At 37.2% G+C, this 26981-nt stretch overlaps 2 protein-coding genes across 2 annotated transcripts in view; both read right to left on the bottom strand.

The window, feature by feature from the left end:
- The window catches only part of LOC127673819 (coiled-coil domain-containing protein 3-like), a 116874-nt gene that overhangs the window by 9335 nt on the left and 80558 nt on the right, over positions 1-26981 (bottom strand). The window lies entirely within an intron of this gene.
- LOC127674227 (ankyrin repeat domain-containing protein 26-like) overlaps positions 3774-26981 on the bottom strand; it is a 98595-nt gene continuing 75387 nt past the window's right edge. The window contains exons 8-12 of the mRNA XM_052170050.1: positions 20186-20312; positions 18683-18973; positions 17672-17874; positions 7402-7616; positions 3774-4878 (exon numbers count right to left, since the gene is read on the bottom strand). Of these exons, the coding sequence (XP_052026010.1) occupies positions 7445-7616; positions 17672-17874; positions 18683-18973; positions 20186-20312 (793 nt within the window). The 3' untranslated portion in view covers positions 3774-4878; positions 7402-7444. The remainder of the gene's footprint in view (positions 4879-7401; positions 7617-17671; positions 17875-18682; positions 18974-20185; positions 20313-26981) is intronic.

Genomic DNA, 26981 nt, shown 5'->3' with positions numbered 1-26981 from the left:
AAATGGATGGAGCTAGAGAACATCATACTAAGTGAGGTAACCCAGACTCAAAAGGTGAATCATGGTATGCACTCACTAATAAGTGGTTATTAACCTAGAAAACTGGAATACCCAAAACATAATCCACACATCAAATGAGATACAAGAAGAAAGCAGGAGTGGTCCCTGGTTCTGGAAAGACTCAGTGAAACAGTATTTGGCACAACCAGAACGGGGAACTGGGAAGGGGTGGGAGGGAGGACAGGGGAAGAGAAGGGGGCTTACGGGACTTTCGGGGAGTGGGGGGGGCTAGAAAAGGGGAAATCATTTGAAATGTAAATAAATTATATCGAATAAATAAAAAAAAAAAGAAGTGTCTGGAGAGAAGCCTAGAGGATCAAGGCAAGGAATGAAAATAAGGGGAGTGAGAGGTGTGAGGACCCTGTAGAAAGTTCCAGAGTTCCTGGAAGTTAAACATTCTCAGCACTTATTGGGGGCACCTAACCTTTTGGGAACTTGAAGAGTCTACCTCCAGGAGACAGACATAGACTCACATGGTGGGATAGGGTTACTAATGCAGTTAAAATACCTGACCCAGACTTTTGCCTGTTTAAAAGAATGTCAGGGACAAAAATGGAGAAGAAACTGAAGGAAAGGCAACTTTGGATCCATATCATGGGAGGCCATCAAGGGCTGACACTACCATGCTCTGATGTGTTTATAGAAAAGAGGCAGGTGCAGCTGCCCTCTGAGAGGCCCAACCAGCAGCTGACTGACACAGAAGCAGATACTTACACCCAACAATTGGACTGATGTTGGGAACACCAATGGTTTAATTAGGGAAGGATTGAAGAAGCTGGAAGGGTCTTTATGAAGATCACCATTCTCAACTAATCCAGACCCTAAGGAGCTACCAGAGCCTGAGCCACCAACCAGGAGCACAGAAAAGCTCGTCCAAGGCCCCTGGAACATATGTAGCAGGGGTCTGCCTGGTCTAATATCAGTGGGAGATGATGTGCTGAAACCTTGATGGACTTCAAGTCTCAGGAAAAGGTGAGGCCTGGTGGGGGAACCACCCTCTCTGAGGCAAGAGGGAGGAGGAATGGAATGAAGCATAAGAGGAGGACTGAGTGGGGGAAATTACTAGAATGCAAATAAATAAAATTACATAGATTAAATAATCGCAACTCCTCTAGTAATGTCGTTATGAATTTCCATAAATACCTTCACTAACAGATTGTGTATTTAAATTTTCCCACAGGTTGTTTTATTCTAATACATCAAGGTAGTGCCAAGAGATCTGCAATCTAAGAGGTGCTTGGTGATGGGGATGGGGATGCAATGATACTGTCATGTTGTGAGTCTCACTCAGCTCAGGCTTTGTTCAGGTCAGAATACTACTGCTGTGTGTATGGGGAAAGCCAGTGGGGATTGGGGATGCATAAGAATGAAGTATGACACACACATATGAAAATGCTACAATGAAATCCATTTGGAGTAACCTAAAAAAACATAAAAATAAAGACTTCCCTTTCCATAGATTTGTATGATCTTGCAGAACTTGCCTAGAACAGCGACCCATAGTGTAGTTGTTTGACTTTTGCCTTTTTCCTTCTTTTTGGTAAATTCATATTTAACCAGCCACTGTTACATTGCTCATTTGGGTGGCCCAGACGGGCCATCATTAAGGGGGCAATTGTCAGGGAAAATACAAAAGACCATAATTCTACAGCTGAGATAAACTCAATCTCTTATTTGTTTTCAAACTTCTGTTTTTGGTGATTTGTTCCTAGAAAACAAACTTAAAGACATAGCAACATATGTAGGAGACCTCAGTGTCTAAGAATACCAGTTACAAAAAGGTACCTGTGACAGAACAAAAGGGAATATGGGGTGGAACAGAGGAACTTTGAGCCCTTCTGATCTACAAATAAAAAATACTTCTCTAGTCCCAGATTCCTCCACTATCTCCCAGACTTCTCATTAAGAATCCAATCTCAAGGATCTACCTCTCTCTGCAAGGTAACTGGAGGTCTTCCTTTTCCTCCCCTTGCAAACTCTCTCTGGTGTGAGACAAGTATTGGGTGTGGCTACACTTGTGAACCCATGTCTTCCTGATTTGCTTGTCCCCAACCCTGTGCTGAATTGAGTGAGGTAAGCTGTAGATAGGATACCTGGAGACAATATCATCCTCTCACCTCCACACAACATTCTGAATTAGTCAACAAAGTTCCTTGTCTAACATGAAGAAGAGTGCTGGAGAGATGAGTCACCAGTTAGGAGCACTCACTCTTCTTCCAGAGGTCATGAGTTCAGTTGCCAGAAACCAGGGACTAGCTCACCACCACCTGAAATGGAGATCTGATGCTCTCTTCTGATATGTCTGAAAACTGTGATGTGTACACCTATACATAAAATAAATAAATAAATAAATAAATAAATAAATAAATAAATAAATAAATATTTTAAAAAATAAAATTAAATGAAGACAAATGAAAATAAGCTGGCTAGGGTGGTAGAGTTCACAAAGTAGCCATGGGAATACAGAGAACCAAGAATACAGAACTGATGATTTGCACCACTGCCCCACACAGTCTGACAAGATCCCTATATAAAATGACAACACAAGCACGTTTTTGGATCATGTGTGTACATCATTTTTGGAAGAAAAGATGACTCACAACAGAATGCATAAATCCCAAAGATGTCTGCCTAAAATCTATGTACAAATTTGCAACAGCAAAACTATGACGTTTAAGGTTTTAGACCCACTCTCACTATACTAACTCAAAAAGAGAAACTCCAAGTGTCTTAGTGTAATGTGTCCAATCTGAATAAACAGTATCCTGATATTTTCCAATTAAAATTGAGGCATTGTGTGACTGAGACACTCAGGTATTAGTTCCAGATGAGAAAAATATATGAAAGACTTTGTGAGAGACATAAGAAAATAAGTAAAATATGTCCATGAACTTCATAAAGTTTTATCTAATATTTTTCATGCTAAAGAGTGTGGTCTCTCTGGTTATCATGTCATCTAGCTCAAAGTGCTCTACTATTAGCCTAAGCCATAGATGGCTGGAGACAGGAATGTCTCACCAACAGCTTATCTAACATATGCTCCATGATGATTGACTATGTGGTTTATATATGAGATAAAAGAAAGCAAAGCAAGCAGGTATGAGGCACTGGCCTGAGGCAACAAACAGTCCCATGCAAGTGTGCCCTTAGGGCCCAAGAACTAGAATAGTAATTAGACTTAGAATTCAGAATAGACAGGTGCTCCACTGGCAATGCACCTGGCCAGCTGTTGGTTCATAAGTAAATTAAATCAACATTTTGTTCAAAGTCAGTATTACCTTAGGAAACAACTTATAGTTTTCTGGCTATTGTGTGTTTGACATATTTGAATGAAATATTTAGAGTAATAGTTGACAAACTGAACAGATATTTGAAAAGCACAGAATTAAAGAAATTATTTTGATTTTAAAAAATGCTTGGTGTATAACAACAATCCCAAATCCCAAAGCATGATCAGAAGACTGATACTGAAAGACAGTGGATTTGAGAATACACTGAACAAGGTCCTTGGTCAAAAGCAAACAAATGTATCAATGTAGACATGAATGTTTTGCAAGGATGTGAGTCACTGCAGTTGTGGGGGACCTATGAGGTCCTGAGTCTGGTTATAGCCTCAAGCACAAAAGGGTACTTGTTGATTGTCACAGCAATTTAAGTTATGCCTATTTGAAGTACTACTTGATCAAAACATGAAGTGAGCCAATTTTACCTTTGATGAAACTGTAGAACATTTTTAAGACTTGATCTCAGAGAAGGTAGGGTAACTCAGGAGTGGAGCTTGTTTAAATTTTGCAGGAATCCACATATTTCATTCCAGAAAAAAAGGAAAAAATAACTCTAGTTATTAAAAAGAATTCTACATGGTAAATATAAATATAACTTACAATATTAGCCATAAAATTTATAAACTAGCTAAGGATAATTTTATTATTTATCTACAAACTCTAAAAATAACAAATACAGAATAAGCTTTGCAACATAGAATTGAGTGTGTAATCCAGAATTTGAAATTTGCAAGTGAACATGAGTGTTATAGCCAATGATCACAGCACAGACACTAAGACTCTATCCTCCATGTCAGTAACCAAAGCCTTGAAATTTAATGGTTTGGGAAAGCTCACTTAATAAAGGTGAAAAGGAAATCCCGCGTAGAGCTCTAAACTTTGATAAAAATTTCTCCTTAGATTTAGACAAAATTCAAAGAGACATTGACCATAAAAACATTCAAAGAGACACACTAATAGCCAGAGATAATAAACTCAGTACTAGTTCCAGGTATACCATATCTTATCTGACCTTTGCACCATTTGCTATAAATTTAGACAGCTAGATGCTGTACGTTACTATAATATTTGCATTGCTAGCTGAAATAGCCACATCCACAGAATTTTAGGACCTGTGTTATTGCGTTCTTGCTTAACCCTAAGATTTTGATGAACAACAGCTCAGTATCTTATGCAGGACATGCAACAGAGGTCACATTATGGAGTTGTGTCTTGCACATGGACAGAAGGACATTTTCAATCTTCCTTATGAAGTCCAGCGTGATCTAACTAATCCAAGAAAACTGCAAGTGCCACAGACCTCCTTTGTCCTTGAAAATATTAAGAGAATTATCCCTTCAAAAAAGCTTGGATCCCATCTTTGCTTATATCAGAATTCATCATGCTCCTATAAAAGGATACATTACCTGAATTTTACAGTAATGACTGAGGAGAATTGTCTGTATTGTGACATATTTAACAATTTCACATTCATTCAAGGGTTGTTTGAGTGGACCAACTTTATGCCTTGAAAATGCTTAGACCATTGCCCTGCCTTCAAAAACATGAAAACGTTCTGATGAAAACTCAGCTAGTTGTCTTTTTTTAAAGTACAAAATAATGTAAGTAATACATTTAAAGATGTAATTTCAGTGTAATGCTGTCCTAGACACCTTTTGATTACCCCTGTGTGTTTTACATTTTATGCATAAAGCCAATAAAAATATGAAGCAAAAGGCTTCTATCTACACAAATATAATCTGCTGTTCCATGTTTCTTCAGAGTTTGTTTGAGGCTAGCCTGGTCTACAGAGTGAGTTCCAGAACAGCCAGGGCTGCACAGAGAAATCCTGCCTCAAAAAACAAAACAAAGCAAAAAATGAGGTTGTTGAAATGAACATTTTAATAGTAGCGATACACACTGAAAATAAAACTGCAACAGATTTACAATTCTTATAATTGCACTGTTTTATTTCTGTATGTAATTCCACCATCTCAACAATTATATGTATCAACATGAATATTATCTCTATTCACTGTGTCTTTGCCATTAAACTATAACAGAATATACTTACTGGGTGCTGCTAAAAGCCATGATAGTTTTAGGGAAATTTCAAATAAGAAATTTTTCAAATAAATGGGATGGAGAGAAATTAATATTATTAGTGGATAATATGAAAAGTTTCTGCTGCTTTCCAGAAAGACTTTTTCACTTAAAATATTTTCTGAGTTACATTTTGGAACCCTTTTACTAAAGGATAATTAAGCAAGATTACCGATATATATATGCTTTCTTATATATAAAAATATTTAAAACGCTTAACAATGGATGAGTTTTGTGTGTTTCTTGTGATTTTTCCTGGATGTTAAGGTCTTGGGGTGATGTATTGTTGGTTTATCATTTTGCTTTGTTTAAATTTGGTATGTTTGTTCATTTGTTGGACCATTTGTTTTCTAAAGAGAGAAAATATGGATTTGCCTATGTCAGAGGAGCGGAGGAATTCTTAAATTCAACTATGTATATGCGGTTAAGAGTTTAACTTTCTGGAGTTGATTTTATAACCTGCCACTTTGCTGAAGTTGTTTATGAGCTGTAGGAGCTCTCTAGTGGAGTTCTTTGGGTCACTTAGGTAGACGATCATGTCGTCTGCAAATGATAGTTTGACTTCTTCCTTTCCAATTTGTATCCCTTTGACCTCCTTATGTTGTCGAATTGCCCGAGCTAGTACCTCAAGTACAATATTGAAAAGATAAGGAGAAAGGGGGCAGAGAAGCATCTTAAAAAATGCTCAACTTCATTAGTCATTAGGGAAATGCAAATCAAAACAACCCTAAGATTTCATCTTACACCAGTCAGAATGGCTAAGATTAAAAATTCAGGAGACAGCAGGTGTTGGAGAGGGTGTGGAGAAAGAGGAACACTCCTCCACTGCTGGTGGGGTTGCAAATTGGTACAACCACTCTGGAAAGCAGTCTGGCGGTTCCTCCGAAAACTGGGCACCTCACTTCCAGAAGATCCTGCTATACCACTCCTGGGCATATACCCAGAAGACTCCCCACCATGTAATAAGGACACATGTTCTACTACGTTCATAGCAACCCTATTTATAATTGCCAGATGCTGGAAAGAACCCAGGTATCCCTCAACAGAAGAGTGGATGCAAAAAATGTGGTATATCTACACAATGGAGTACTATTCAGCCATTAGAAACAATGAATTCATGAAATTCTTAGGCAAATGGATGGAGCTAGAGAATATCATACTAAGTGAGGTAACCCAGACTCAAAAGGTGAATCATGGTATGCACTCACTAATAAGTGGATATTAACCTAGAAAACTGGAATACCCAAAACATAATCCACACATCAAATGAGGTACAAGAAGAAAGGAGGAGTGGCCCCTGGTTCTGGAAAGACTCAGTGAAGCAGTATTCGGCAAAACCAGAACGGGGAAGTGGGAAGGGGTGGGTGGGAGGACAGGGGACGAGAAGGGGGCTTACGGGACTTTTGGGGAGTGGGGGGCTAGAAAAGGGAAATCATTTGAAATGTAAATAAATTATATCGAATAAAAAAAAACGAGTTTAACTTTCAATCTTTAAGTGAAAATGGTGGATATTGACCCAAAAAATTGTTTATAAAACCACTAAATACTTAAGTCCCAGATAAAACAGTGTCACCTAAAAGGTAAAAAACGGATGTAATTGGAATATACCTTAAGTTATTTTAATGTGCATGCCACACCTCCTCTGTTATAGCCAGAGGACAACACTAAAGAGGTTCACTCCTCATACTACATGGGGTCCAGGGAATGAACATTGTGGTCAAATGGTGGCAAGAACCTCTACCCACTGTGTCTTGTCAACAAACATTCAGGTTTTGTTGGAAATCTCATTCAAGTTCCAACTGGAAAGAAATTTAAACTATTCCAAATTTGTTCTAGTTACTGACTCAGGTTAACAAAGGAGCATATCTGAAAAATGAGAATTTTGTGTCAGCTATCCAATTCAGTGGTTCATCAAACTTAAAATACAATACTATCAGGAACCTGAAACACTTAGAGAGACAAAAGCATAACTAACCTTATTAAGCTATCCCACCAAGCTCTCCTTCTTGAATGTGGACTTAAATCGTGGCCCCTATGCTGTTGAACCCAAAGATATTCTGAAGACTGCTGTCACTGGTTCCCTCTGAGACAGATCTGTGGTGAGTGTGGATGTGCGACAGCCTGTTCATCCTTCTCTCAGAGGCAAGCCTGGACTTGGTGTTCTGTAACTCCACAATACTCCTGTAAATACTGCAGAGGAAAACATTTCATGTCACATACTTTTCCTAAATGACTCCCAAAATTGTATTTTGACAATTGCTGTAAGAAGAAATGTGATTTCTGTTTAAACATTCTTTTACCGGTCAAAATATTTCAGAGAATGACTACTATAATAATTGAAAGTTTAAATTAGTATAATTACTTCAGACAATTCAAAGGTGATTTGTTTTTCCCAGGAGGCATATACTTTTATTATATATTGGCATAATATTGAATGATTAATTTTGGTGTTCATAGATGTACAGAAAATTTTAGAAAACTTAACATGATTATTCCATTTATCACTTTTTTTTTTGGTTTTTTGAGACCATAAGGGTTTCTCTGCATAGCCCTGGATGTCCTGGAACTCACTCTGTAGACCAGGCTGGCCTCAAACTCAGAAATCTACCTGCCTCTGCCTCCCAGAGTGCTGGGATTAAGGGAGTGTGTCACCACCACCACCTGGAGATTATTCTATTTATAATTTAAGTGTATAACAATGATATATGATACATAATTTTATTTTTTTATTAAAAAGCATTACAATCTGATCATAATTTTCACCTCTGTCAAATTCTCCAAGGTTTTACCCCCTCCCTACAAAACCAACTCCATGCCTTTTCTTTGTATTTCTTTGTGACTGGCAAGAAGCAAAAGAGACCAAGAAGCACACACACACACATATTCACAAAATCAGAAATCAAAAAATACAGGCAAAAATCAATAAGACAAAAAATGTCTAAACATCCTGAGCAGCCTCATATTCCAGCTGGACCTCCACTCTCCTTCTCCCTGTCTGCCCACCTTCTTCTGCTGAGCCTGAAACACACAGGTAAGCTTCCTTCCCCAACCCATCTTCCCTGCTTTCTGAGTCCTCTGTAGCAAGCCCAGCTGCTCTGAGCAGCCAGATGTCCCAGGGGAACCTCCATTCTCCCCCTATTCTCTCTTTCAACCTTCAATAGGTCTGCAGCTACTTAACCACAAGAGACCTTCAGATCTATTACCACACAATCTAAGGATATCGATCAGAGGCCTGCCATAGGAGGACCATTGTATTTAAGATCCTCCCGCCATACCTACTATAAAAGATACATCAAAGGACCAAAGACATACAGATGTAAACACGTCCTAAAAAGAACATAATTTAAAAAGTCAGGCCAATATGACACCTTCGGAGCACAGATAAACTTCTAGAGCAAGCCTAGGATATCTTATTACAACTTAAGCACAAGAAAATGGCCTTTCATTCAATCTTATAGAAATGATACAGGACTTTAAAGAGGAAATTAATAAATCCTGTGACGAAATACAGGACATAAGCCCAACAGGTAGAGGTCTTTAAAGTGGAAACAAATAAATCCTTTAAAAATATACAGAGTAATACAAATAAACAGGTGAAAGAAAGAAATAAAACCATGAAAGACCAGCAAGTCGAAATAGGAGCAATAAAGAAAACACAAACTGATGGAATCCTGGAGTTGGAAAACCTGGGGAAGAGAAAAGGAACAATGGATGCAAGCATAACTAAAAGAATACAGGAGATGGAAGAAAGAATCTCAGGCATAGAAGCTACAATACAAGAAATAAATCTGTCAAAAAATGGTAAATCTAAAAAGTTCCTGACACAAAATATCCTGGAAATCTGTGATATCATTAAATGACCTAACTTAAGAATAATTGGAATAGAAGAAGAAGAAGAGTCTCACCTTCAAGGCCCTGAAAATATTCTGAACAAAATAACAAAACACTTTCTCAATCTAAAGAAGGAGAAACAACCTATAAAGCAAACCTATAGAACACCAAATAGACTGGACCAGGAATGAACATCCTACCAACACAGAATAATCAAAACAGAAAATTTATTGAAAAAAAAAAGAATACTAAATTTCCCAAGGTAAAGAGGTCAGATAATATACAGAAGCATACCTATTATATTCACACAAGACTTCTCAACAGAAATTCTAAAAGCAGTAGAAGGGCATGGTGACATATCTTGCAATGTCACAAATACTCCTACCTAGACTTTTCTACTCAGCAAACCTCTCAATCACTATAGACAGAGGAAAAAAGATGTTTGCAGGCAAATACAAATTGAAACTATATTTATCTACAAATTCAGTCCTACAAAAAAATACAAGAAGAAAAATTTTCACGCAAGAACGATACCTACAATCAAGAACACACAGAGAAAATAAATAATTACAAGCCAGCAAATAAAAGAAAATCCCAACAACTGGTCATTAATTCCTCTCAATATCAATGGAAGAATTTCCTCAATAGCTAAAAAAAAAGCTTTCGGGTGGTGGTGGCACGCGCCTGTAATCCCAGCACTCTGGGAAGCAGAGGCAGGCGGATTTCTGAGTTCGAGGCCAGCCTGGTCTACAGAGTGAGTTCCAGGATAGCCAAGGCAATGCAGAGAAACCCTGTCTTGAAAAACCAAAAAAAAAAAAAAAAAAAAAAAAAAGCTTTAAAAAGTGATGCAAAATAGGATCCATCACTATGTTGCATACAATAAACTAATCTCAGCAATAAAGGCAAACATTATCTCAGAGTAAAGGGCTGGAACAAAGTTTTCCAAGCAAACATACTTAAAAAGAGTACTGGAGCATCAATTATAATATGAAGTAAAATAGACTCCCAACCAAAATTAATCGAAGAGACAGAGAAGAACACTTTACACTAATGAAAGAAAAAAATCTACCAAGAAGATATATCACTTCTGAACAGCTATGCCCCAAACACATGAGTACATACATGTATAAAACAAACACTGCTGAAGCTTAAATATCACATCAAACCCCACACATTAATAGTGGGAGACTTCAAAACCCCAATCTCAGGTATGGAAAGGTCACCAAGACAGAAATTAGACACAGAAATCATGAAATTAGCAGATGATACAGGAAACAACTGAATCTAACAGCCATCTACAGAACCTTTCTCCAAAACACAAAAGGATATATTTTAATCCCAGCACTTCACAGAACCTTCTCCAAAATTGATAATATAATCAAGCAGAAAGCAAGCCTCAACAGATTCAAGAAGATTGAACTAAACACTTGAAACTTATGAGCTCCCCATGGATTAAGGCAGGACGTCAACAATAGAAAGATAAGAAAGACCAAATATTCATGGAAAGAGAAGAACTCTCTACCCAACAATCACTTTGTCAGGGAAGAAAAAGAAAGAAAATTAAAGACTTTCCAGAATTCAGTAAAAATAGAGGCACAACATATCCAATCATATAGGGCAAAATGAGGGTAGTGCTAAGAGGAAAGCCCATAATACTAAATGCCTTCATTAAAAAATGTAGACATCACATATTAATATCTTAATAGCACACTTGAAAGATGGAGAAGAAAAGGAAGCAAACACACCAAAGTGGCGTAGATGGCAGGAAATAGTCAAACTCAATGTTGAAATAAATGAATTTGAAACAAAGAGAATAATACAATGATTCAACAAAAACTATATCTGGTTTGTTGAGAATATCAGCAAAATAACAAATCCTTATCTGAAGTATTTAAAGGCAGAGAAACAGTACCAAAATTTAAAAAAAAAAATCAGTGGTAAAAAATAAATACATAACAGAAACTGAGGAAATTCAAACAATCATAAGCTCCCACTTAAACACCTGTACTACACAAAATTAAAATCTAAACTAAGTGGCTGATTGCCCAGACAAATACCACTTAGGGCTTAAATAAAGATCACGTTAACTATCTAAATAATCCTATGAAAATTAAGGAAATAGAAGCATTCTTCAAGAGTCTCCCAAAACAAACAAAGAAATGGGATGAAATTATGATTTTTATGCATAATTACAGCTGATTTTCAAGGCATAGCTAACCCCAATACTCCTCAAACAGTCCACAAAAGAGAAGCAAAAGGAACACTGTCAAACTTATTCTATGAGGCCACAGTCAGCCTGATACCTAAACCACACAAAGACTCAACAAAGCAAAAGGACTTCAAACCCATTTCTATTATGAATATTGGTGCAAAAATACTCTATATATTACTTCTAAATTTAACTGAGGAACACATCACAAACATCACCCATTATGATCAAATAGGCTTTATCCCAAAGATGCAGGAAGGGTTCACTAAATGAAAATCCATCAAGTTAAACCACAATATAAAGAAACTGGGAAAAATGGCATGATAATCTCATCAGATGCTGAAAAAGTCTTTGACAAAATAAAACACTCCTTCATTTTAAAAGTATTAGGAATATCAGGGATACATGACACATACCTAAACATTCTCAAAGAAATATACAACAACCCAGTAGCCAACATCAGGATACAGGGAGAGAAACTTAAAGCAATTCGATGAAAGTCAGGAACATGGAAAAAGCTGCTCACTCTTTCCTTACCAATTCAATACAGTGCTTGAAGTTCAAGTCATAGCAATAAAACAGTAAAAGGAGATCAAGGTGATTAAAATTAGAAAAGAAAAAGTCAAAGTATTCTTATTACTGGAAAATATGATTCTATACATAACTGACCCCCCAAATTCTACCAGAGAACATCACCTGTTGATAAACAACTTCAGAAAATTAGATGGATACAAAATAAACTGAAAGCAATTAGTAGTCTTCCTTTACAAAATGAATAAATGGGCCAAGAAAAAAACTAAGAAAAACACCCTTTGTGATAACCACAAAAATATAAAATATCTTGGTGTAACTCTCTAATGAAGCAACTTCAAGATCAGTATGGCAAGAAATTAAAGTGCCTGTAGAAAGAAATTTATGAAGGTATCAGGAGATAAAAGAATCTCCCATGCTCATGGATAGGTAGCTTTAATTTTGTGAAAATGGATATTTTACCAAGCAGTCTTCAGGTTCAATGCAATTCTCATCAAAAATCGCATTTTTATGGAACTTGAAAGAACAAATCTCAACTCCATATGGAAAATAATAAATTCAGGCTAGTAAACACAATCTTGAAAAATAAAATAACTTCAGAAGAAATCAATATCTGTGACCTCAAACTGTACTGCAGAGCAATAAGGATAAAACTGCCTGGTATTGGTATAGAAACAAAAGTATGGCTACATGGTATCTACTCAAAGACTTGGTACAACCACTCTGGAAAACAATTCGGTGGTTTCTCCAAATACTAGGAATACCTCAAGACCCAAATTTACTACTTCTAGGCATATACCCAAACATGTTCCACCATTCCACAAATACACTTCCATAGCTATGTTCATAACAATTTAATTTGTAATATCCAGAAACTAGATACAACCTAGGTGTTCCTTAACTTAAGAATGGACAAAAAATATGTGATATATCTAACACTGAAATACTATTCTGCCATGAAAACCAAAGACATTTTGAATTTTTCAGGTAGAGATGAATCTTGAGAATATCAAGATTCCCAAAAGGACACGAACAGTATGTATACACATATAATTGAATATTTGCAATAAAATAAAGAACACTCATGCTGCATTCCACAAATCCAAGGAGGCTAGGCAGAAAGAGGGCACAAACAAGGATGATTGAGACTCACTTAGAAGGAAGAATGGAGTAGTGGTGGAAGGTAGATGGAGAGAGGGAATATTGTGGGAGAGAATAATTGAAGGAGAGAGGGGGTTGGTGTGTTGAGGAGTGTGGAGGGGGATAGGGGATGTCAGGATTGCCATAAGAATTACTGGAAAATGCAAATTACTGGGGAGCAGGAAGGTAGGATGGATCTCCAGGAGAGACAAAGAAATGGGGTAGGGGAGGAGCCCTAAATCAATGGGGGTGTCCTTAGCAGTGACTCACAACATTTAGGATATGGAGTCTTATTAGGCAGCCTCCTGTGGCCAGGCAGGATCTTCAGTCTGGCAATAGGGACACAACCAACTCACAAAATTTTTGAGAGAAATCTTGTTCTTTTTCCAAGAAATAGAGGGACTGTGGATGAAGCAGAGTTTGAGAGAACAGCTAACCAATAACTATCCCAACTTGAAATGCATCCCATTGACAAGCACTAAACCCTGACATTATTAATGATACTCTGTTATACTTGCAGGCTAGAATCTAGCATGGCTGTGCATTATAAGGCTCCAACAGCCAACTGACACCCACAGATGCCCACACCTTCAGCCAAATAGTGGAAGGATTTGGGGCCTCTTCAGAAAGAATAAAAGGAATAATTGTAGCTCATAAGGGGATAGTAATACCAACAATTCAACTAGGGTGGACCTTTGGGAATCTCAGAGACTGAACCACCAACCAGATAACTTAAACAAACAGGACCTGGGCGCCTCCCTACACATATGTAGCAGATGTGCAGCTTGGTTATTTTGTATGTCCTGAACAACTGGAGCGGGATCTATCCCAAAAGCTATGTTATATACTTGGGATATATTCATCTAGCTGTGCTGCCTTGTCTGGTCCCAGTAGAAAAGGAAGGTCATAGCCCTGCAGAGCCTTGAAGTACCAGGGAGGCAGAAAGCCAGTGTGCCCCCATCCACTCATAGGTCAAGGAGAGTGGGAAAGGAGGGATTGATTGTGAGAAGGGATGACAGGTGGGGGGCAGCAGTGAGTAGGATATAAACTGAATAAGTAAACATTAAATTAAAAAAGCCTGAACAAATCAATATTAAAAAAACTACAAAAATGTCATTCATTGTGTTTTGTGCTAACCAGCAACTTATCATGTGGACTATCCTAAATTATGGTGATTCAAGAGCTTCAGAGAGGTTGAACAGGTAAGCAAAGAGGCACAATTTTATAACCAAATCTACTGCTGTCTAGAAGGGTTGTACTTAAAAAAATTGTTGATGCCCCTGTATTTAAAGTATAACAAGTTAAGAAATGTTTAGTTGGTTGATACATTTTTGTGTCATACTCATAGGCATTTAAATATGCATAAATTTATAAAACATATATACTCCAGATATAGAATTAAATGGCAAAGTGAAACATTTCCTTCATGAAATTGGTGAGTCAGGCTACCCCTGAGGCCGGTAAACTATAAGAACTTCGTCGAGTTATTAGTTGTGGGGCCTGCCCTTTTTGCCATTCATGCAGCCCTCCCTCTTATACTGAATGAGCAATTATGTTTAGTAACTTCATAATCTATATTTCTGTTCACACCTGCAGTAGACCTTAACGTCAACAGCAAGGATAGTTCCTTTTGTAAATTAGAAAAGCATTAATGTACCAGAGTCCCTCCAGGTAACATACAAATTTCCTATTACAGAGACATAACATTCCAATAGCCAGAATAATAGACTCTGTGGTGTGTGCTATGTTCTTTGTGTTTCTATTATAACCTTCCTTTAAACACTTCTACTTAAGTGAACATTTGATGAGGAGAGTTCCAAAATTACAGCTGTATGAATTAGCAATTAGAAATTACCAACATGCATATGTACTTAGCTGAATGTCCACACCTCAAGTAAACTTTTATTATGGAAAGGGAAGAAAGTGTCCCAGATATGAACCCACACACCTACAGTCACTTGATATTCAACAAAGGAGCTAAAAACATCCAGTGGAAAAAAGACAGCATTTTTAACAAATGGTGCTGTATCAACTGGAGGTCAGCATAAAGAAAAATGCAAATTGACCCATTCTTACCTCCTTGTACAAAGCTCAAGTCCAAGTGGATCAAGGATCTTCATACTGGGCATATACCCAGAGGATTCCCCAGCATGAAATAAGGATACATGCTCCACTAGGTTAATAGCATCCCTATTTATAATAGCCAGAAGCTGGAAAGAACCCAGGTATCCCTCAACAGAAGAATGGATGCAAAAAATGTTGTATATATACACAATGGAGTACTATTCAGCCATTAGAAACAATGAATTCATGAAATTCTTAGACAAATGGATGGAACTGAAGAACATCATACTAAGTGAGGTAACCCAGTCTCAAAAGATCAATCATGGTATACACTCACTAATAAGTGGATATTAACCTAGAAAACGGGAATACCCAAAAGATAATACACACATCAAATGAAGTACAAGAAGAATGGAGGAGTGGCCCCTTGTTCTGGAAAGACTCGGTGAAGCAGTATAGGGAAAAACCAGAACCGGGAAGTGGGAAGGGGTTGGTGGGAGAACAGGGGGAAGGAAGGGGACTTATGGGACTTTCGGGGAGTGGAGGTCCAGAAAAGCAGAAAACATTTGAAATGTAAATAAAAAATATATCGAATAAAAAATAAAATAAATAAATAAATACAAAAAAAAAAACCAAGATACACTGAAGCTTATAGAGGAGAAAGTGCGAAAGAATCTTAAACACATGGGCACAGGGGAAATTTTCTGGAATAGACCACCAATGGCTTATGCTCTAAGAACAAGAATCAACAAATGGGATCTCATAAAACCACAAACCTTATGTAAGGCAAAGGACACTGTCAATAGGACAAAATGGCAACCAACAGATTGGGAAAAGATCTTTACCATTCCTACATCTTGGACAGGGTTAATATCCAATATATACAAAGAACTCAAGAAGTTAGACTCTAGGGAGTCAAATAACTCTACTAAAATGGGTACAGAGCTAAGTAGAGAAATCTCAACTGAGAAAACTCGAATGGCTCTAAAGAAATGTTCATCATACTCTGTCATCAGGGAAATGCAAATCAAAAGAACACTGAGAGTCCACCTCACTCCAGTCAGAATGGCTAAGATGAAAACTCCTGGGGCCAGCAGATGCTGGAGAGGATGTGGAGAAAGAGGAACACTTCTTCATTGCTAGCGGGATTGCAAGCTGGTAAAACCACTCTGGAAATCAGTTTGGTGGTTCCTCAGAAAATTAGACATAATACTACATGAGGACCTTGCTATCCAACATATAATAAAGATACATCCTCTTCCAACATATAATAAAGATACATGTTCCACTATGTTCGTAGCAGCCTTATTTATAATAGGCAGAAGCTGGAAAGAACCCAGATGTCCTTCAACAGAAGAATGGATACAGACATTGTGGCATATAGACACAATGAAGTACTATTCAGCAATTAAAAACAATAAATTCATGAAATGCTTAGGGAAATGGATGGAACTAGAAAGTGTCATCCTGAGTGAGATAACCCAATCACAAAAGAAGACACATGGTATGCACTCATTGATAAGAGTATATTAGCCCAAAATCTCAAAATAAACAAGTTACAATTCACAGACCACAGGAAGCTCAAGAAGGAAGACCAAAAGTGGGGGTGCTTTGGTTCCTCTGAGAAAGGGAACAAAATACTCACAGGAGCAATTATGGAGACAAAGTGTGGAGCAGAGAATGAAGGAAAGGCCACCCAGAGACTGTCCTACCTCAGGATTCATCCTATAAACAGTCATCAAACCCCAAAACTATTATGGTTGAAAAGAAGAGCATACTGAAAGGAGAGTGTTATGGTTGTTTCTGGAGAGGCCCTGCCAGAGCCTTACAAATACAGAGGAAGGTGCTAATGGCAATCACTGGACTGAGCACGTGGTCCCCAATGGAGGAGTTGGAGGGCAGACTGGAGGAGCTGAAGGGGTTTGCAGCCCTATAGGAAGACTGATGATGTCAGCCAAAGAGATGCCTCAGGGCTCCCAGGGACTAAGCCATCAACCAAAGGGTACACATGGCTCCAGCCAAAGGAGTGGTAGAGGAATACCTTATTGGGCATCTGTGGGGAAAGCGGTCCTTTGTCCTGTGAAGGCTCAATAGATGCCCCAGTAAGGGGAAATGGATGGGGTGTGGTGGTGGGAGTGGGTTGGGTGTAAGGTCATATTCTTGGAGGCAGAGGGGGGAAGTATGGGTTGGGGGTTTTCGGGGGGGGGGGGAAACCAGGAAATGGTTCATTTGAAATGTAAATGAAGAATATATTAAATAAAATAATAATGACAGGACGAAAGTTGCATCCAACCTACAACAGCTGTGGAGGAATGCTATCTCTCCTACACAAGTGTTTTAAAGGGAAGTACACGTATGGATATTATTTTGGGAAGATAATGTTCTTTCAGGCTCTAATAGCCACATGAGTCATTTCACTAGAGTTTAAATTCAGTGCACTGGCTTACTAGGCTTCCAAAGTCTGACTTACTTTTCAAGTTCATATTTCAATCGTTCTTCAAGTTGCAATTCTGCTCTATATTTTTCTTCAAATGTTCTCCGTTGTGCTTTCACAGAAATTGCACGAGATTTTGTTTCCACAATCTCAAGTTCAATTTCCTTATATCTATGCTCCAGTGACATGACGTAATCCTGTCTTTCCTGATCTTTCTGTTGCTCAGAGGCAGCTAGTTCCTTAAGAATATTAAAAAGAAACATTTTAAAGGAGGACAACCAAGGAGATTTCAAATGTATTAGGAGGAGTGGTTGGTGTTATCAAAATCTTGTATTCATGATGAAATTACCACGATGAAATTAAATAAATAACTTCAACTCACAGAAAGATTCTGTTTAAATTACAAATATCAATGTATATATTCCAAATAAAGGAAACACTTATTTAAAACCTTATCATCCAACAAATTATTGTGTAATTTTCTCTGCATTTGGCTCCACAAGGCAGAGAATATGTTAAATGAAAGAGAAAGGAGTTGGAGTTCAAATTCTTTATCAACAACTTCCAGTGGATTTAAGCAGAATTGTTTTAATAATTTCTTTCTGTGGTGCTGTAGTCAGAACCCAGGGACTTGTGGATGACAAAGAGATATACAACCATAGGACTACAGTCTCATCCCTGAGGTATTCATATAACAATTCAAAAATTAATAATATAATTTCAGAGTAAGCCATGGAACTTATAAACAACCGAAGTACATTATCATATCCACATCACAATGATTTTCTTTCCCACCATGTTTCAATCTATCTCATAAATCACAACATTTCCTATTGAAAACTGGAATTCTGAAAGATGAATTCTTTTAGCATTAATGTCAAAACTAACAGGATTATCAACAGAAGGGTATGGCTTCTTTTTCCAGAAATCAACAAAAGAAACTGCTGTGAAACACAGAAGAAACACACACAATCATACAAAAAATATAATTGAATATGAATTTTGAGGTGGAGTGAATTACAGCACAGGACAAATTACTATAGTTACCCGTAAGACTTGGTTCTCTTGGTTTATTTTTTCCATGACTTGACTCCTAGCTTGCTCTTCAATGGCTTTCTTATGATTTTCTACCTCACTTCGCTCTACCATGTTCTTGTCCATATCGGCTTTGAGGCTGAGTATTTTCTCTTCAAGCTGCTTTATTCTACCCTCTTCTGCTTCACGGTTCTCCCGGGCTGCTGTCCTTTCTGCTATTTTCTGCTCCCAAAGATTAATTTCATCTTCCTTGCATTGGCAGCGGATTAATTCTTGTTGTAGTTTTGTTTCCATACTTTCAAGCTGAGTGAAAACAATTAATATTGTCTAGTAATGCAGTAGGCAGAAAAAAAGTTAACATAATTCCATGTCATTCCAGTCAGCATGATTCCAATTGAATTCAACATGAATTTTGGCATGGATTCACCATGAATTTCAACAATTTCAGCATGAACCCAGGCTTTACACCTGGTTTTCCACTTCACACATTAATGAATTATTGATAAACTTAAATTTAAAAAATCCAACCAAATCAAACAAACAACACAAACTCATATATACAACAAATATAACACATACACACACACACACATATGGAGAGAGAGAGAGAGAGAGAGAGAGAGAGAGAGAGAGAGAGAGAGAGAGAGAGAGAGAGAAGCCATAAGCTGTTTTCAGATCAGGAAAACTCTCTAAACATTATTAGGTACATAAGTGAGGTTCTCATATATCTTTTAACTAATTTAATATTGGAACGACTGTCAAATCATCATCTCAGTAACTACAGACATTTCTTCCTCACAGATAATAAAAGGAATTTAACTAGAAGTCTCATGTGAAATGAACAAAAAAAATAGAAAAATGAGAAAAATAAAGCTAAAGTGTATGCCCCTTTCAAGAAAAGAAGAAAGAAAATATATCCCTTCCAAGAAATGAAGAAAATACAAGCTTTTATTTTAATTTTAAAAATTGGATGCATTTTCTCTTTTTCAAAGTTTCTAATGTTTACTTCTCCTTGCTTCCTTCTATGGAGAACTCCATCTCATTTCCTTCTAGACTGAATTTTTTTCAAACATACAAACTACTTTTGAAAGTTAAAGATTCCAACTATTATTTAAACAATTATTTATCTTTGATAAAGTACTTCAAATCTCTGAAGTTTAAAGGTATACACAATAACATCTTCAAATGAGTTTAAATTTTCTTCTTGAATTATGATCAATAAAATCCAGCCTGAACCACACTGTGTTCAATAGAGGAAACTAACATGAAATTGTTTTTCCTGAACATATAGAGTCTGGGACGTGGTTCCTGTGACTCAAATTTAGGCAGGGGCATACATGCCAAATGGGTTTAGAACAGCATAGAAATTTCAAGACACAAATATGACACATTTTCAATCTAAAAGGAAAGTTCTTTTGAATATGAGCTCAAGTTTTCAAAAATTTGCAAACTCTTTATATTTACATTGTACTAAATTAGATGCAATTTTTATTTGAAAAATTAATTTAAATTCACCTTCTCTCTTAGTTTCAGTACCGTATCCTCTTCGCAGTGACTTGTACTTGAAGCATTATAACCTGAAAACTCTCCATTTTGATGTGCATCTGAGTCCTCCTCCATCATTGTGCACAGATCCATATACCTAGACAAATATGCAAAAACAATTAAGTAAACTATTATCACCATTGTATGTTTGTATATTTGTGTTGTTTTTTATGAAATCTGGCTTTAAACATTGGATCTTCCAGACTCTATTTTACAAGTATTTGCATTCCAGATATAAGAATAAGCCTGGTTAGTAACTGAAGATTTTAAATTATAATCATTTAATACATTATAAATAGTAATATGGTTTATAATACTAAAGCAAAATTAATAATAATCAAAAGTGTGATTCTGTGACTATTTTAAAATTATGAGATTGAAATAATTTTAATTTTTGAATTTTAAAATAAATACCAGGACAGAGAAGTAGGAGGGGGTGATAGGAGAATGGGCAGAGGGAAGAAGGCTTAGGGAAGTTATGGAGAGGGGGGAACCAGGAAAGGAAAATCATTTTGAATGTAAACAAAGAAAATTGAAAATAAAAAGTTCGAAAAAATAAAATAAAATGGTTGAAATAAAAATGGTAAATAAAGTATTAATATTGAAATCAGGAACTGAATTGTTATAAATATCATATGTCAACATATATTTTCATATATCAAAATAAATGATTTACTTACAATTTTGTTTTTAATTTTCAGGATTGTTTGTATATGTGTGTGTGTGTGTGTGTGTGTGAGTGTGTGTTTGTGTGTTTGTGTGCATGTGTGGATTTTGTCTCACTGTGTATACATACACAGGAATGCAAGTATCCTCATAGGTACAAGTACTGATACTTCAGAAGTTGTTGTTACAGGCAGTTAGATGCTACTTGAAGGTAGATGCTGGTAACTGAAATTAGATACTATTATTCTGTTGGTTAACTTTGTTTTGTTTTGTTTTGTTGGTGTTGTTTATTATTATCAACTTGACAGACACAAGTTTAATTTGAAAAGAAAGAAACTTTACTGACAAAATTATTGATTATACCATTCTAGAGACATGCCTGTGGGAACATTTTCTTAATTACCTCTGGATGGGGAAGAGGCTTAAATCATGTATACACACAAATGAATACATATGTTCAAGACACACATAGTAGTACCAAGTATGTGTGGTATGTGTAAGTACCTTGTTTGAATTCCAATCAAAATTAAAATTTAGAATGATGACAAATAAAGCCTTTGAAGGATAATTGGGAAAAGAAAAGAGGACAATCAGTGCGTTAAGACATAGGGGATCAAATATAGAAATATGGGGAAAGACTTGAAAAGATTCTATGGCCCTTTGTAGGAGAAGTGTTTGGACACTTGGGCTCCAGTTACTGATGATGCTTGGGCAGGTTATGGAAACGTCAGGAGGCAGAGGCTTGCTGCTTTCCCAACTACTGTGGAATCTGTCCCTCTGTAAACACAGCCCGTTTATTCCTTAAGTTTTCTTTGGTCATTGAATTTATCATAGTACCAGATGTGTAACTAATACAACTTTTTAAGAAGAAATCTAGAGAACCTCCTAATGTGGTTTTCACAAAATGCAGAAGATGCAATATCATATGCAGAATGTTAAATCACAGGAAAACACTAGTCACACTTTAGAGAAATCAAAATTAAAATAAAAAATAAAAACAAAAGAGGCCAGCCATGTTGGGAGACTCAAAAGTTACGAGAAATTTTGTATGATTTTATTTCAGGTGATAGAATAATGACATCTTTCATGCATTACAAGTCTGAAAGTTTTCATGTTATCTATCATTCTGTGTACTCATTCAAATAGAAACAGAAAGGGCTGGAGCATGGCAGCAAGGGAGGGAGATGAAGCAAGGGAAAGAGGAGAGAGAGGGGGAGGGGAAGGAATCGAGGGAGGGAGGGAGAGAGATATAGAGAGAGGGGCATTCTAAGCCTGAAGATTCTGTATTCAGGATGTCAAAAAGTTGTAAACTTAGAATGCACCTGTGCTATGCATGCACAGGCATTTGACAATGTTCCAAAAAGTAATAGAGTATTATAGTTATTCAGCAATATATTAGTTATCAATTGAGGCTCCCTCCTCTTAGATGAATATAACTTGGTTCACAAAACTAGGCAGCACAGAGGCCAGAGAGGAAGGCTGCTTAATGGATTGCCGCTCATATTTTGCCTGACCTGATTTCTCCTACACCCCAGAATCATCTGCCAGGGATGGAACCTATACACAATGATCTTGTTACCCCACATTCCATGGTCATTAAGAAAATATCTGCACATGTTTCTTATAAGCAATTCTTCATAGAGGCATTTTCTCAATTGTGGTTCTTGCTTCTCAGATATGTCTGCATTGTGTCAAGTTGACAAAATCAACCAGCACAATTAATGATTACATATAATCTATAGATGCCTTAAAATAAAAAGACATGTCAGTGGCCTTAAATGAAAATTAAATATTTTTGGATTTTGAGCTCTGTTTGATACTATAGAACAATTCCTATATAAAATATAAGACATCAATCTGTATGTTAGTTTATGTACACATACATGTAAATTTCTTAAAGGAAACTCAGGTTTGAAAATGTTTATATTTCATGTGTATATGGATTATGATCATGGAATATTAGTATATCTTTTTATGAGTCCACATGAATAACATATCATGGTTAAATATTTAAAAGTAGAAGAAAACCCAATTTTATCCATGTAAATTTTGATCTTTTATAACAAGCACACAAACAAGGTATGGGTATTAATATCTGAAATGTAGGAGGAAAAAATAAAAGCATATTTCAAAGTAGAAATTGAAAATATATTAGGAAGATTACAGTTGACATCAGAGAATGCTTTCACTGTCACTTATTATGGTCAAAATCATCACAGATGTTAGTAATTAATACTGTTCTTCCAAAATTTGAAATTGTGTTGTAGGTTTCTTATATGAGTTTAAAAATAGAACTATTTGTTTTATTATAAACTTGTAGACAACATAGGAATTTATATTTAGGTTTTGGTAAAATCACTCTTTAGTTGTGGGTGAATGCTTTGATAAATAAATGTCATACCTGTCTATTTCTTCTTCTAGTTCACTATTTCTCCTTCTCATTTCATGCAAACTCTGTGTCAGTGACAGGTACAACTTAAACTGTTCTTCTTGAACCTTTTCAGACATTAAAAAAATATATGAATACAATTTTAACTGTAGAGATCCACTTTTCTTTCTTAGAAATATTATTTACCAAGCATAATATTCTTAGATAATTCAGAACATATTTTCTGAAATTGATACATGTGAGCATAGATTTCAAAATAATAATTTTTAAAATTGTCTTATGGATTTGGGTGTTTGGCAAGATTGTATTTTTTGTAGGCTTAGGCCTACCTATTGCCAGATCTGAGGAGGAAATGTTACCAGTTTCCAAAAGAGCTAGAGTTCCAAACACTAGGCATTGACACATGGATGCTGGGACCTTAACCCAGGTTTCTGCAACAGCAGCAAGTGCTCTTACACACTTAGTCATCTCATTGGCCCCCAGATAACACTTTATAGAAGACCTCAGCTATGTGACATTTTCATTGTGACATTTTTCTGATATATAAATTTATAAATATTATTTGTTAAACATGGGAAGTTTTTTTTTTCCGAGCTCACTAATGTAGCCCTCTTTCTGGGACTCTTCTTCTGGCTCTTCCTCAGTAACGTTCTCCTTGTTTCTCTACTGTCTACTATACACCTGCAGTCTATGATTCTGAGAGCACCTCCAAGGTTGAAGTCCCCACTCTTCCCACTCTAACCCTCTCTCCCTCAGGACTCACCATTTTTCTGCTATTAGAAATGTCATCTTCCATGCTTGCCACAGTAACATTCCATCATACTATCATAAATAGAGTCCACACATGTACTCTGAAATCTATCCTGTGGTTCCAGAATTCTATATTTCTTCCCTAGGTAAATATTCCATTCCTAACTTTAACCTGTAGAAGTCAATCCCTGGGAGGATCTTATGAGTCTCTAATAGAACTCTTCCATGACCCAAGATATGGCCAGTACCAGTCTGAACTCTGTCTTCCTTTCCCTAACTCTCATACTTCCTCAGTACACCCTTCAATAGTAACACTACTATAATTAATGGTCATAATTACTCCTCTTTCCTTTGGTATTCCATCCCTACCAAGTCTCCAAGACCATTACCATGCACATTGAAGAACTCAATGCCACCAACAATTATCAAAAGGAGATATTTCAAACTTCCAACACTCACCTTCCCAGGACTTATGACACTCACTTAAGAGGAGTCACAGGCAGAACTCGTCTCCTCACTTTGCTGTGTTCTTACCTTTCCGTCTGTCTTTTTCACCTCATCATCTGTGGACATACATGAATAGCCTCTCTCCCTCAGCAGAAAGAATATTCATATTCCCATCCCTATGCTACTTGGGGCTAAGAATCCTATGACCCTCTTGAATGGCAAACTTGCTCTGCTGGTCTGGTCAAGCCCTTGTTTCCCATCAGTAACTCACTCTATTCCTGACATTGGAGGACCTTTGGGGAGGATGTTCTTTACTCACAGTGTGATGGTTGGGAAATGCATGGTTCTTGGGAAGAGACACTCTTAAGAGATAAGGCCTGCTGAGAGTAGGTGTGGCATTGTTGCAGGAAGTACCCCACTGTGGCAGTGGGCTTTGAAGCTCCACCCATTTCTGAAGAGTGCTTTCTCCTACCTTCCTGAGAATGCCAATCTATTGACAGAGGTTGGATCATGATGGAGAACTCTTAGTTCATTCTCCAGCACTATGCCTGCCTAAAAACTAAAATGCTTCCTGTCTTGGTATTGTACTGGACCTCGGAACTTGTAAGCTAATCACAAATCAATTTTGTCCTTTATATCATGGAATCTGTTCCCAGCAATAGAAAGCCTAAGACACACACACACACACACACAAAATGGCTTTGCCAACTCTCTTCTTGGTACATTATTCATTTCATCAAGACATGTTCTCATCTAACTCACCCCTAATAGCACCTGATGGTGAAGTCAGAAGCCATGCCTTTCTCTGGCAGAATATGCATCACTCAGGTATCCTGTCCACAACTGGCACTGAGTGACTGCAAATATGAGTTCAAGCCAATCCACACTACTAGCCAGGACTTCCCACCTCAAGTCTCTTTAGGCTTGTCTCCTTTCTCTTTCATTTCTCATAGAAAATAAAAACACCAAGGATTTGAGAGGGTCCCCGGTCCTAATGGGGAGGTCTTTAGTCAAAATGACCAACAGCGTGGAAATAGAACCTGAAGAGACCACCTCCAGTAGATAGACATGTCCCGAGTTGAGGGATTTGGCAATCTACCCATCTCAAAATATGGTCCCAGGATTGTTCCTGTCTAATGGAAATGAGGGACAACACTGGAGCAGAGACTGAAGTAAAGGCCATGCAGAGACCACCTCAACTTGGGATTTATATCATATACAGATGTCAAATCCCTAACTCTGTTGCTGAAACCAAGATGTGAAAGAAGCCTGCCATGGGTGTACTCTGAGAAGCTCTACCAACACCTGACTGAGACAGATACAAATACTTACACCAAACCATTGGACTGGGCATGGGGAACCCTATGGAAAGAGTGAGGGGAAGGACTGAAGGAGGTAAAGGGTATTGCAACCCCATGGGATAAATAACAGTATCCAATAACTGGACACCTCAGAGCTCCCAACAACTAAGCAACCAACCAAAGAGCATACAAGGGTTGGTCCATGGTCCCTGCTACAGGATTGCCTTGTCTGTCCTCAGGGGGAGGGGATGTGCTTGTTCTTGTGAATGCTTGATGACCTAGAGAATCAAGATGCTAAAGGGATGATGTAGGAATGGATGAGTTGGTGTGGGAGCACAATTAGAGGTTAAAAAGGTAGGGGAAAAAGGTGGGGTGTTTGTGGAGGGGCTCCCAGGAAGAGGAATAACATTTGAAATGCAAATAAATAAAATAATATAAAAATAAAAGAATAACAAATACTAAAGATCTTTCAAAATGTCATATGGAGACCTGATACTATAGAAGCTTTCTAAAGAATATTCATATACACATGTATAAAATGAGTGAAAAAAGCGTTTCTACAATGGGGTGATGCTGGCCCTATTCAATACCGCAGTGGTAATAAATGCTATCCCAGGAATGGTTTTCTTCTTCTACAGTTTTTGACAAGCAAGGTCATACGAAACCCCAAATATTCAGGTACTTCTTAATGATCTTGGTTACCCTCTAAAACCTGATGGAAAGAAATTATTCCTGGAGACCTCACTCCTTGAGCTATAACATGTGGGAATCTACAACATAACCTGGAAACATTATTCCCATTAGCTAGCTTTCATAGTGCTAGAAGCTGCTAGAGGAGAAAACAAATCAACACATATGTAGATATGAACCCTGCTGCCTGCAACTATGACTACCATTGCCAGCCATCGCTGGTGGTAAAAAAGACTCTTAATCTACTGTTTTCTAATTGGATGTAAGGCCCCTTTTATATGTTAAACCCATACCTTGAACTGTTGTCTGAGCCAAGAACCTGTGACTAAATATATCCTATCCTTAGTGGAGAACCTACTACTGCACTACCTCATGGGCAGACAATTAACCTGACTCCTATAATTACTAACAAACAGTAACAATATGAAGCTATCAAATATTTGAACAGGGAGAATATCTGACTCTCCTAAAATGTGGTTATATGCTGCTTCTGAACACAGGAAAATTTCTTTCAAGTATTAGA

Source organism: Apodemus sylvaticus, chromosome 23 (genome assembly GCF_947179515.1).
Source record: "Apodemus sylvaticus chromosome 23, mApoSyl1.1, whole genome shotgun sequence".
Taxonomy (NCBI): domain Eukaryota; kingdom Metazoa; phylum Chordata; class Mammalia; order Rodentia; family Muridae; genus Apodemus; species Apodemus sylvaticus.
Note: the sequence above shows the minus strand (reverse complement) of the source record. Positions and strands in the feature narration are given on the sequence as shown.